The 13091-nt window shown below is 44.8% G+C and overlaps 1 protein-coding gene across 1 annotated transcript; it reads right to left on the minus strand.

Annotated features, from left to right (window-relative positions):
- Window positions 1-1921: 1921 nt before the first annotated feature.
- On the minus strand, window positions 1922-12646 carry LOC122980781 (RNA-binding protein 38-like). The gene is made up of 4 exons (XM_044349123.1): window positions 12201-12646; window positions 9904-10027; window positions 9446-9500; window positions 1922-3794 (listed from the first exon to the last, which is right to left on the minus strand). Exons 1-4 carry the CDS (start codon window positions 12411-12413, stop codon window positions 3455-3457), a joined length of 732 nt encoding a protein of 243 aa, XP_044205058.1. The 5' UTR covers window positions 12414-12646; the 3' UTR covers window positions 1922-3454.
- Window positions 12647-13091: the final 445 nt, after the last annotated feature.

Here is a 13091-nt window from a genome sequence, read left to right on the forward strand (position 1 = left end):
GACCGAGAGCAATGAAGTGGGAAAGTGTGGTAGAGATGTTAGGGGAAGAAGAAAACACAAATGACAGCCAGAGAAACTGAGCAAATAAATGTGTGAGTGAGAACACAACCAGAGAACAGGGAGGTGAGATAGTGAACGATAAACAGTGACAAAGAGAAGAGAAGAGAGGGGGACCAGAGCTGCCTCTCTGCACTAACAACCAGTAAACACAGCAACAGCAGAAACATCAATTCTGTTGAATGCAAGTATGTTTAAACATCTCTGACATGATTCAGCTATAAAAATCGCAACTTGTCCTTTTTGTTGTTGTCTTCTACGGCGTGTCCTAACACTGCATGGCTTTTATCACACTTTTTTTTAAGCTTACTTACTGCAAAGCCAAGACATCTTCCCAAACATATCTCCTGAACACAAACACACTCTGCTATCATCAGTGAAAAACAAAAAGCTGATTTATTTTATACATCAATACACCTTCCCTCGGCCTGTTTAAGGGGGACTCCAGCAATTTTAAACATAAATGCTAGTTTACTCCTAATGAGGAGTGGAGCACAACCTGGGAAAACAGTTGTGTTGTGTCTTCTGTGTCTGTAGAGCTGCAATGATAAGTGAATATTTAGTTTTCTAGGTAAACTAAATAAATGAAGTAAACTAGAGTAAACCAAATACTAGATAATAGACTAAACTAGACATTGGAGGATCTCAGCTTGGACTCTGGGAAACAGTGATCAAAATTTTTCACCATTTTTGGACCAAACAACTAATCGATTAATTGAGAAAATAATCGGCAGATTAATCAATAATGAAAATAATTGTTAGTTGCAGCCCTATGTGGCTGTAGAAGGAACTCCCTGAAAAAATAACCCTGGTGATGTCATCAGGGTTATCTTGGCTTGGGCTCAGACATGTTTGAACAAGTTTGAACAGGAAGTTGACATTATAAAATGAATTTAAAAGATGTGGGCATTTATCAGAGACGGAGGGTCTAAAAAAGACACTGTCGGCCTTTGCTGCTTCAATTTTGACCTTTTTTTGACATCTGTCTCTGGATGACACCCAACTTAATGAATGTGCAATGCTAAATTGCTGGAGTGCTTCTTTAACAAACCTGAAGGATCAGCCTATGAATCATCATGTGAACGGAGACTCGCTGAAATTATAAAAGATACAAAGGCAGGGTTTCCAAATAATTAAGTGCCGAATTTCATGAGTAAATAGGGTCTGAATGGGTTTCAATCAAAACAAAGTACCACAAACACATCTATTGAACTCAGGGCCATATCGTAAATCATTACTGGGTAGAGGAATTACACCCTAGGTAAAGGACAAAAAGATAATTGATGTGTTTTCGTTTCGAACAACCTTGCCTGTGTTTTGTTCTCCAGGCCTAAGTGGGGTTTAGAAGTGCCACATATTCTAAAGTAGCTGATGTAAGCAAGAACCTGTAGAGATGCTGCTGGGAAACAAACTGAGCTTGTTTAGCAAAGTAAAAGAAATAAAAATAAACTGTTGCCTGCAGTTCAGGGTAACAGGGCTTCAAACCTGAAAGACTCTTTACACAAAACTCTACAAAACAAGCGTGTTGGCCGAGGGAACACCCAGCAACCCTGGCAGGTGGTGGTGTTGTGGCTTGATAAAAGTTTGGGCCTCCTGCTCCCCCTCCGCTGCCCCCCTCCCCCCCCCCCCCTCCTACAGGATCTAACAGCACACACAGCCTTGATAAGAAGCACACACATTTAACTGAACCCTGTAACCCCCCCAAGGGTTTCACAGTATCGTCACAGCAGGGTCTGCATTTCAGTTGTGTTGTAAATACAGTGACACCGTAATAACACACCCTACAAACACAAATAAGTTGTGGTGAGTGACAGAGTTATGGCTCCTTTTTTACTTTTATTTACAGTCAAAGAAAAAGTCTGGAGGCATTTTAAGTACAAATTCTTTATTTTCTTTTTTTTTTTTGGTACGGCTTCTTTGAAGGGACTGCAAAAGACATTTTTATTGAAAAAATTTTTTTTGTTTTTGATGCAACCAGTCATTGATCTACAAACGGGCATCTACTGTAGTTGCCGTGCACCCTGGCAAATCCACTGACATGGTGACAGGACAAAAACATCATGTGTACGACCCCCGTGGATCTGCAGGCATGCCTCTGCAGGTTAAATGACATCAGTGCCACAACTATAGTCATAGTACAAAAAAAAAAAAAAAAAAAAGCTATTTTAACTTAGTACCTCTTATAAATACCTACATATAAATATTGTAAATGTACTTGATGACTGAAAACATTTTAAAATGCTGTACATGAATGTCCTTTTTGAGAGCAACAGTTCGTGACAATCTCAGTGAGGAAAAAAAAAACAAAGAAAAAAATAAAAAAAAAAACACTGGTGTTTGAGCTCAGTGTCAGCTACCTTCTAACATAGATACACAACACGCTTGGTCCCCACCACCCACATACTGCATGTGATTATCTACATCCATCTGAAATTATCAAGATCCAAGTAAACCAGATTAATATCGGCGGCTGAAAACAGTCAGGCCAGTTACAAAAGTGCTGTCTGCACTTGGTTTTGTGGTGGGGGGAGCACTTGAAAAATCAGGAGATTCAAAAAGTAGTTCTCTTTTTTATTTATTTATTTTTTTTCATTAAGGCCTCTTTAATTAAAAGAATAAAAAAAAGTGTAGTCCTGACATCACAGTCCAGTCTCAGAACAATGGAGCTCCCACAGTCCTGTATTCTGAAACTTTCCATTTTGTGAGGTGAAATCTCTCGCTGTCCTCTGGAGGTTTGTTCATGGGGCAGTGCTTTTCCTCACTGTGGGTAGCACAAGGATGGGACTACAGATATGCTGGGAGGATATGCAGTCTTTACCTTGCCCCCCAATCTCTGACCCGTCCCCCAGTGTCTTAAAGCAGCAGTGCCCGTCATATCCAACCCAGATACTCTGGAATCGGGAGGTTACATGTCCCAGACAGCTCTCAGAACATCAATATGTACCATGGAGACACATAACTTCCACTGATTGAGCCAAAAAACATGATAACATTGATAATAATGGCATACAAACAATCATTGACGATGACATTAATACAATAATAAAGGACGATACAAATAATAATAATAATAATAATAATAATAATTAAAAAAAATGAAGTGTCAGCTTCTGGAAGCCCTTGGAAGCGACCACATACTTTATGCTGTTTAGCTTCTCAACCTGAACCTTGACAGTCCTCCAACCCCCCTCCCACACTTGACCCTTTAACCAATGAGCAAAGGGCTCATCCTGATCGAATAGTGCAAAAGTCCCACCCCTTTTTCCTGAAAACCCCTGCTGATGACAGCAAGGTCACCCCGTAGGGCATTTTGCCATCCTCTGTCCAAAGATCTGTGACCACTACTCTCTCCTCCACCACCTGTACCACACCTCCTCTTCTCTGCTCCCTTCCCAGCTCACTGCATGCGGTCGGGCTGGATGTGCTGCTGCGGGGCGTAGTGCAGGAAGGTGGGGGCCGGGCCGGCGGCGGAGGGGAGGGTGGGGTGGACGGTGGTTGGGGCTGTGGCGGCGGTGGCTGGGCCGGTGGTGCCTGTGGGGCTGGTGGCGTAGCTGTAACCCAGGAAGCCAGCAGGGGAGGCGGCGTATGGGTATTGCTCAAAGGCGGCCTGGGCGTACTGGGAGTAGGCTGCGCTGTAGTCCAGGTAGGGGCTGGTGCTGACAGAGCTGGAAACCTGAGTGGGCAGCACCAGGCTGGGCTGCACAAAGGCTTGTGGGTAGACGTACTGCTGGGCCAACCTGCACACAGACACAAAGACCAAACAAGGGGCGTCAGACGGAGGGGCTGCAGCAACAGAGCAGAGAAATCCCAAGGCCTGGCCTCTATTGTTTACATTGCTTCCTGAGGGCGAGTGTGTTGAGAATATAAACTCTCTGTAGGTGTTCTGAATTTACAGAGTTTTCACACAGATATCCACTGTTATTAAAAGACTAAATAGACGAGAGGCAGAGGAGGTTGGGAGGTGAGGGTGACTCAACCCTCTGTGTCAGTTAGTAAAACCTACAAAACCTGTTAGGTAGGGCCTCCTGAGGTAGACGGGAAGGGAGGAGTAGGGGGGGTGAATGATAGAGTCAGCCGTTACTGGCAGGTTTTCAAGCTCAGGCATCAGCAGAGTGTTTTAACAGCTGCTGCTGCTCCTCACTCGCTGAACACACACACACACACACACACACACACACACACACACACACACACACACACACACACACACACACACACACACACACACACACACACACACACACATATAGAGACAAAAAAGGGAAGTGTGCAAAGGCAGTACAGAAGTAGCAGTCTCCTAGTTCTCACTTAGTGTGTAAATCTCACACAGACTATCACAGGTGATGATGCTAGCTGGGGGAGGTAACGGTGGCGGGGGAGCTCATCAGGGCTGGATGCCAGGCCCTGCCGGGCCCCCACGGGGTGGCTCTCAGATGTAGATGATTAGAGCTGTGGGGCCTGGGGACTACACTGCCTCTCCTTCTCTCTCTCTGTCTTTGCTTTGCCACTCCATCCATGGAGGAAAGGGGAGGAAAGGGAAGGGGAGGGGAGGGGGGGGGGGTGGTGGTGGCTTTAGAGGTCTATTTTTACTCTGGACTTGAAGTATCTCTCATGAGTTTGTTCTCTGGAGGGAGGGTGGTGGCAGAGGGTGGTGGCAGAGAAGAGAAGACCCCGCCTTGTCCATATACAGGGTGATGTAACGATGATTTTACAGTTTGGGGGAAAAACATCCACTGACACACACCCCAACACAAAGACAAGATAGTCACAACACATGTCACTTTGACTTACGCTCTTCAGCTGCATCTCAGTACTGATAAAAATCTTCCTTTCATGTACTATCATACTGCATTTCATTTTCAGTCTTTTTTTCCCCCCACAGATTCAGTCCAGGAGAAGAACAGGATCAGTAATGAGAGGCTGCCATAAAGTCAACACAGCAAAAGATGGAAGCATGCATGGATAGGGATGTCATCACGCTCTCAAACACACATACACACATACACACACACACACACACACACACACACAGCCTCTCCAATCCCCAGCCCCCCCTCTTCCACCCACCCACACACCAGTTACCACTGCAAACCCCAAAACCATGCCATAATAGGGAAAGAGTCACACCGCAATCAGCATAACCTCTTCAGTTCATATCACACACACACACACAAAAAGGGAAAAAGATAAAAAGGCACTTCAATCCATCACAGCACACCGCACTGCACTCTCAAGCCATCACTGGCACCTTGGAGAGAGGCTGGCTGAGCGAGGGGGGAGCAGGCGGGCAGGCAGACATTTTCTGTCAAACCCCCTCCTCGGGACTAGTCCTGTACTGTGGGCATCTTCTGATCCTCTGCTGGTGCACTGGTCAGCTGGCAGCAGACAGCAACCGTGGCGGAGGGTTGGATAGGAGGATGGCAGTGATTATTGTCAGCAATAACAAAAAAAAAAAAAAAAAAAAAAAAAAAAAAAGGTCCTATTGTGTCATTACGTCAATACAGGGAGTATAGGTGAGAACAGAAGTGCAATCTCTCCATTAAAAATGAAACTGTTGCATAAGCGAGATTCCCTGAAGTTCAGGAAAAATAAAATTAAATATTCACACCTATAATAAAGACATTAAAATTAAAACATACACAAATAGACAGAAGAGGAACCTGCATAAATGGCCTGTTTTTCCCAGCATGAGGAGAACATTTGGAACAAACAGTAGAGCAGAAACAAGTTACAGCAACTCACCCAGACATCTGGCGAGTATGGGTGAAAAAAAGCCATAGTGTCAGTGCCCTGAACACATAAAACCACACTACAGTGGCAATGTAGCCAGTAAGCATAAGCAAATGAAGGCAACCCCCACTCATGAGCGCAATCTACCCTTTGCCCTCGCAGTGCTATTGAGCTACTTACAAAGAGGCATTCACTGTCACACACAGCTTTCAAAGATGACTATACATTAACGCTGTGGGGCATATGTACTTTCACTCGCATCATGTATAATGAGCCTGCCTTCTCTGTGGCCTTGGCAGTGTTTTGCCATAGGCACTTTGCCGTAATCTGGGCTTAAAATCAAGTGACCATGTATAGGTAGAGTGGAATGGAGAATAATGTAAATAATGCAAGCCTAAAGGGAGGTAAAAAGAGACAAAGCGCTCCTCTGGTGTGTGCAGAGAGATGTAATTTTCTATCTAAAAAGAGAAAAGAGTGATGGGGGACCAAGCCAAATCAGGGACAGTAGAGAACTCCCGGGGCCACAGACATGCCAGATGCCAACTGGATTGTGGGATGGTGGCAGGGGAATGTGGACGATGGCCAGAAGATCAGAGGTCAGCTGGTTTTGTGCTGACGGCCAGTCTGTGTGCCACTCTGCGGATGGCAGGCAGAGACACGAGAGAGACACACTCACCAGAAAAACATTGGATGCTATAATAATCATTACAAACACAGGCCCGGAGTAGCCATGATTAATGAAGGCCACATTATGAGTTAATGTGAAAAGCCTGAGCGATATCACACCGAGCTGCTAAATATTTCTAAACGATAACACAAATGACCTTCAGCACATGACTCACTGCGACACACAGTGTGAAAACAGATGGGGTGGGGGAATCAAACAACACCTTACAACACTTGTATGAGGACTTGATATTCCTTCCCCTCTTTGTTCAGAGGGATTGTGAATATTCTTTGAAAGCAAGAGGGGGGGGGGGGGGGGGGGGGAGAGAAAAAGGTGTTTTGTTTGACACCTGTAGAGGTGTGTTTCCTAGGGAACACACTGCCTCATTAAGCATTAGTCCCAGAATACACCCCAATATACCCTCCCCCTCAATCTTCTCTTTAAACCCCCTCCCTTACACCCTCCCAGTCTCACAGAGGTGTCAGTTTTCAGCGTCTCCATATGATACGCTGGTAGTGGTAGCAAATTTAAGTAAAACTCAGTGGAAGAGGAAGAAAAAAGGGATGAAGAGGACATGGGAAATGACCGGGCTGTGGATGGAGAGTGGAGGAGGTGATGCATGAGAAGAGATGAATCTGCAAGCACACTGACAACTCCTCCCCTCCCCATCAAAACAATGTTCCTGGCCTCAGTGACCCCCTCTGGCCCTCACAGTCCAAAGCATCTGCTGACCACAGCTATATACACACACACACACACACACACACACACACACACACACACACAAACACACATAACAGTGGTAAGTCTAAACCAGCCACACCACCGCTACATGCAATACTCCAGTCCTGCTTAAAATCCTACTTCAGACCATGTCCTCACACCATATGTTGTTAAGGGGTTTGGGGTATGAGGGGGGAGAGGAGGGGCTGAAAGAAAAGCCACTTGTGTGCTGTGCATGTAGGGAGGCCTGCGTCTGTCACCCGCCATACAGAGGCAGGCAGACAGGTGCTCCGTGTGCCTCTCTATGTCTCTGGGGTGGTGGTCATGGGAGATTAGTGCCTGGTGCACATTAGAGGATTTTCAAATCTTGACTGATTTTAAAAATGTGGGAGACCACAGACATAACAATAGATTTAACTGATTTTTAATATTTGAATGGTAAGAACGCACACACTAGATGATTCAGTCAAGATGCAGGACCACACACTTTCAGAGCGGTGATTCCAGGGACTTGGAATCTCACAGAGACTCGCATAATCGAATGTGACTTCAGAAAAAAAACAAACATGGAGGCGACTGCCATGATCAACTGGTGTGTGCATTGTTTTGCACCAAAAAAAAACAAAAAAAGAGAAATAAACAGTGGATGAAGTCATGGCTGAGAAGATGGAATTGTTATACATTTTGCAGCGCGAGCTGGAGTTGGAAATAAAGTTTTATTGTACGCAACATCAGGTTGGTGACGCTTCTCGGTCATCTCTCTCTCATTGGCTATTGCGGGTTTCTGCTCAATATCCCATCGATGTTCCTTTCACACTACAGGATGTCCTGAATATGAAACATGTTTGATATTTAGGTTTCGAAATCAGGGAGACTCCGATTCCAGTCGGTAACATTAAGATTATGTCTGAAAACCCCTCACACTACAGGATCATTTGGACAGATAATCTGTTCAGACCGGCCTCGAATCGGGAACACCCCTGCAATTGTTGGGAGGAGCGAATCGGACCCAAACTCTGTCCAATTACCCTCTAGTGTGGGGCCAACATAAGGGGGTGTAAAAGGCTGTAATACGAGCCAGCACCTGTCAGACCTCAAAGCACCGCTTTGCTCCACGTTTCAAACTCTCGGGGGTTTTGGTGCCATATACGATTGCTATGGTAGCAGGACATGGGAGGGACTTTCCAGTGTCCTTCTAAGGTCTTGGCACATGATGGGATCCTAAATTTATCATTCAGACCCTATGAAATCTTACTAAAGAGGAAATGGATGATAGAAAGTCATTGCCAGTTCAAGTGTGTCTTTTTGGGTTCAGTGAACTCTAAAACCACCAGATCTTCTCTGTGGACTATCTGCTGCTCGAGCTGCAACTAATAATCACTTTCATTACTGATGAATCTGTTTGTTAATTTTTCAATTAATCAATAGTTTAGTCTATAAATTGTCATAAACTATGAAGAATGCCCATTGTAATAGAGCTAAAGGTTACGTGCTGAAGTTGTCGCAATGATATAAAACAGAAAAGCAGAAAATTCTCAAATTTAAGTAGCAGGAACAAGTAAATGTTTGACATATATGCTTGAATAATGACTGAATTAACCAGAAATGTTGTTGATTGGTTTTCTGCAATCAAATAATGAACTATTCATTTCAGCCCTCGTCATAGTTTAAGACAGAAATTTTGTTGTTTGTATGCTTTTATGAGTTTGTATATCAATAAGCACCAAATCTGTTCACAAAACAACTCCATAAGGACAACTTGGCTTTTCTTGAAATCTCCCAAACAGACTGGAGGTCTTGAGTGTAAAATATGAATGGCTTTGAGCTGTAGCTTGAGGGATGATATCTGAGAGCTGCAGGGGGTGAGGAGAGTCATTACAGCAGTGAAACGCTCATTAGCTGCTCAGTAGACCATGGCTCCTAGACGCTATCCAGGCTGTTTCTACAACACAGCCACTTCTAGGAAACCTTCTCGGTGACAGAGCCCACTCAGGGCAGGTACACCAGTCAAGAGGCTCCTGACAGAAGTTAACAAGTGAGTCAAACATTCACCTCTGGAATGCTCCTCTATTATCACAGATATGTGAACAATCTCCCTGGCTAGCAAATCTCAAATATGCTAATAGACAACTTTCTGGAGTTGCACACAGACACAAACTGACATGTACTTTCCAGAGGCCCTGTTTGTCAAAGAAATAGTAGCCCAGTGGCGTTCGCACAGAGCATAATACAAGAGAACACAACAAGCGCCCACTCCCGCTCACTTACCCATACTGCCTCTGGATGAGTGCTGGGTGAATGGGCTGCACTCCGATGGATATGCCTGGAAGATAGGAGGCCGGCTGTCAGACACACACATTTGCATTTACAGAGGAGGACCAGAGAACAATACACAGAGGGCATGAAGAGACAGAGAAAGAGCCTGTTTCAAACTTACCACCAACAAAATGGGACAACATTTTCAAATGTGCAGTAAGCAACAGCAGAAACGTGAATGTATTTGGAGAAACTGAAAGTTATTTGTTATGTAAGTAGGAAATCTGCTGCATATGGACAGTATGGATTGTTGTATTGAACGCAGAGACCGTTTGACTGTTAAACTGTCTGAAATGTTGCGTGATGGGTATGTATATCTTATGTTCTGATCAACACTGGTTGATTAATACAGGAGCATAGTCATTTCTGTGGTTTTATGGAGGAATAAACCGAGCCTTGAAGTACTTCACCTGTCTGTATGCTACGTGGCTTGGCACCCAGGTAGGCCAGGTTGACATTGGCCTTCCTGCCATCTATGATGGGGTTGGGATCCTTGCAGGCTCTCTCAGCTGCTCCTCGGTCTGTCATTGTTACCTGGTGAAAGAATCACACACACACACACAAAAAAAATCATTATCTCTCATGTTACAAACCAACCATTGCATGGTGGCCGCGGCTGGTGACACATCAACCATCTAAGTCAAGGACAAAACTAGTTGAAACACATAAAACAGGCCTTGGTCTGTTGGTCTTATCATAAAAATGCCCCTACAGGCCGTTCACAGTTAAGATTCTATTTCTCTGAAGGAGAAAGGAAAGTACGAAACAAAGCACAATGATTAGGCTTTGAAAACTGCCCACAGCAGCAGCAGCCAGCCACTTGACTGCCACTCAGCCATGGGCAGACCTGCTGAAATATGGATCTGGGAAGAGTAACAAGGAGCTTATCTAATTAGGGACAAAATATTAAGGAGATTGGTATTAGTCCCCCCCTCCTCTGTCCCTCCTGGCATTAGACTAGCCCTTCTGTTTTGATTGCTACTTTCTGCCAACTCAGAGGGTTCAGTCACCTCACTGTGTGGACCGAGCGGCAAATGTAGGCCACAGGCTTGCATTGTTTAAGAGGACGTTTTTTAAAAAAAAAAAAAAAAAAAAAAAAAAAAAGCAGTATGCCTCTTCATAGTGGAAGGATCTGGAACAAAGCCCACTCCAGGGTTTGTGTTGTGAACACACAGGAAGGACTGAGGCTGTGTTTACACTGTGAAGAGCCTTGCTGTGGGGGGTTCAACTAATCCACCTCTGAAGTGTGTTTAGAAAAAAGGTGGGCTCAGCTTTTGGGGCGCCTCCCGCCCCTCCTGCCAGCAACCTTCCCGACTGGAACGCTCAGAAACAGAATTAGCAGGTTGCCTCATGCCACACACACAAAAAAAAAAGTTTGCAGAGTATAAAGCGCTGATCACTTCACTGCGGGCGTGTGTGTGGCAGCACCCACATCACCCTGAGCCTGTTCGACCTGAAACACCAGCCTCAAACCTCACCGTTTGATAGCAACTAGCCAGAGTTAGAGGGCCGAGGTATAAACACTATGCAATTGTCTTTCAATTCTGCCTTTAGAAGTAAACATGCACACTTAACAGTTTTCCATTCCTTCTTTGGCCTGACAGTACATTAGTGCTGATGTGTCTTTCCGAGGTTTTCGTAAATATTTGCATTTCTTGCACTGCTTCTGTTCTTTGTGTCAAAGGAAGAATGGCTGTCTTTATCTGCTTGGAACGGGATAAGACACCTATTAGTGAAGACTCAATCAGACATCAAGAGGTTCCTGGGATGTTTTTCATTACTCTGACCATAAGCAACTGTGGTCAAGGATTCATTTATGATTAATGCACTGGTAAATGGAGCTTTTTCCGCCACACACCATCTGAGAAACTCAGAAGGCAGGCAACAGAATAAGTCGTTTATGTTTTACGAAGTTCAAAGAACTTTCTACGGCTTGGACTGTCCGCATGCTCTAAAAGATAAGATCAAAGGGAATTTTATCATAAATTTGTAGAATAGGAGAGAGCCAATTTGTTGATATTGGAATTTCTTCTCTTGGCAGCCCAGATTTAGTGTAAATCAAGTGATACGGCCGGCTGCTCAGGTCCTTGTCAATGAAGGGTAGGGTGTGCAAGGTCAACCTCCCCACTTCTCCAAAATAACCATATAAAGCAAGCAAGAAGTGCAGACTGTCTCTCTCTCTCTCTCTCTCTCTCTCCCTCACACACACACACACACATAAGCCATAAGCCAGGCTGTTGAGGGGTGAGTAAGGGGGGACTTCATTGGGGGTTTAGGTGGGGGGACATCAGACATATGTTGAAATATAATCTCCTTAGTTACCCATCAACTTGTGTGATCCCTCATCCTCATTAAGCTAAAATAACAGCCAGTCAGGCAAAAAAACTGAGATGCAGTGGGCTTAAGCTTCACTGGAGGATTGACTTTGACATGGATCTGAATGATTACACACAGCAGATGTTACCAGTATTTATATTTACTCATATACATAAAGAGGGAAAAAGAGGGACATGAGCACATAAAAAAGGTGATTGTCATGCAGACACAAAAGCACTTCAAGCATGTTTTAATGACAAATGCTTGGAAAATATCTGCATCGCGGGAATAAAGCAAATAAGGAACTTAATAATGGTGTGATACTGTTCAGAGTTGTGAATGAGAGCAGCGCGGATGTGACGGTGCATGACTTTTATCTGGTGCTACTTACAAAGCCGTATCCTCTGGATTTACCGGTCTGTCTGTCCGTTATCACCACAGCCTCGTCAATGTCTCCAAAGGCCTCGAAGTATTTTCTCAGTGAGGCATCGTTCGTGTGGTAGGGCAGCCCGCCGACAAAGATCTTGGTAAAAGTGGTGTCTTTCTGAAGCGATGTGGGATGCATGACGTCCAGAGCTCCGTTCATGAACTGATGCAGAAGCATTGGTCAGCCGGACAGAAGACCAGAGGCACGCTGAAGCAATTCACTAAGCGCTTAATGATGTTCCTGCATCGGTGAAACAAACTCTCTATCACGCTACACGATGTTGCTGTAGTTTGTCCTCTCGTGTTACGACCGTCGCTCAAACTTGTAGCAACCTGATGACATCTATGATTCACGGTGCGTCAACTCCTCCGGTGGTTGCTGCTTTGCCCCTGTGAGAAAATGTGCCGGGACGTTTTATATGCCGTAGACGTAACCCCGCCCCCACACAACTCTTGACCAATCGGTGAAGACTCTGAGTGCCAACTTCGGGTATCGGCCCCTCCTATTGGTCCGCCCACCACTGCGCTCTGCTGCACCTGCTTTTGTCTTTTACAACACAAAGAGAAACATACCGTACGGCAGAAAGCGCGGCTGTCACGTCTGTCGCGAGATTTGCAAGGAAGTAGTAACTTTAATTTTAACCCACGTTTCAAGTGATTATTTTAACCCAAACCACGATGTTTTCCTAATTGTAACCGAGTGTTTTTTATGCCTAAACCTAACCAGACCTTAACCACAGCGCTGTCACAACATAAAACAGAGAGACAAGGATGTTTTGAAGCGGCTCGCAAGAGTTTTGCAAATCTAGAGTCATCTTGACACGAACCCCCACCACATGGTGCATTGTGCTGCTGT

Source organism: Thunnus albacares, chromosome 4, assembly GCF_914725855.1.
Source record: "Thunnus albacares chromosome 4, fThuAlb1.1, whole genome shotgun sequence".
Taxonomy (NCBI): domain Eukaryota; kingdom Metazoa; phylum Chordata; class Actinopteri; order Scombriformes; family Scombridae; genus Thunnus; species Thunnus albacares.

Excerpts from the sequence above, each read along its gene's own strand:
- LOC122980781 (XM_044349123.1), bottom strand. The coding sequence starts at position 12,413 with ATGCTTCTGCATCAGTTCATGAACGGAGCTCTGGACGTCATGCATCCC. Across the intron at positions 10,028-12,200 it reads AATCCAGAGGATACGGCTTT|GTAACAATGACAGACCGAGG; the intron begins GTAAGTAGCACC and ends TTCTTTCACCAG. Across the intron at positions 9,501-9,903 it reads GCCACGTAGCATACAGACAG|GCATATCCATCGGAGTGCAG; the intron begins GTGAAGTACTTC and ends CCTATCTTCCAG.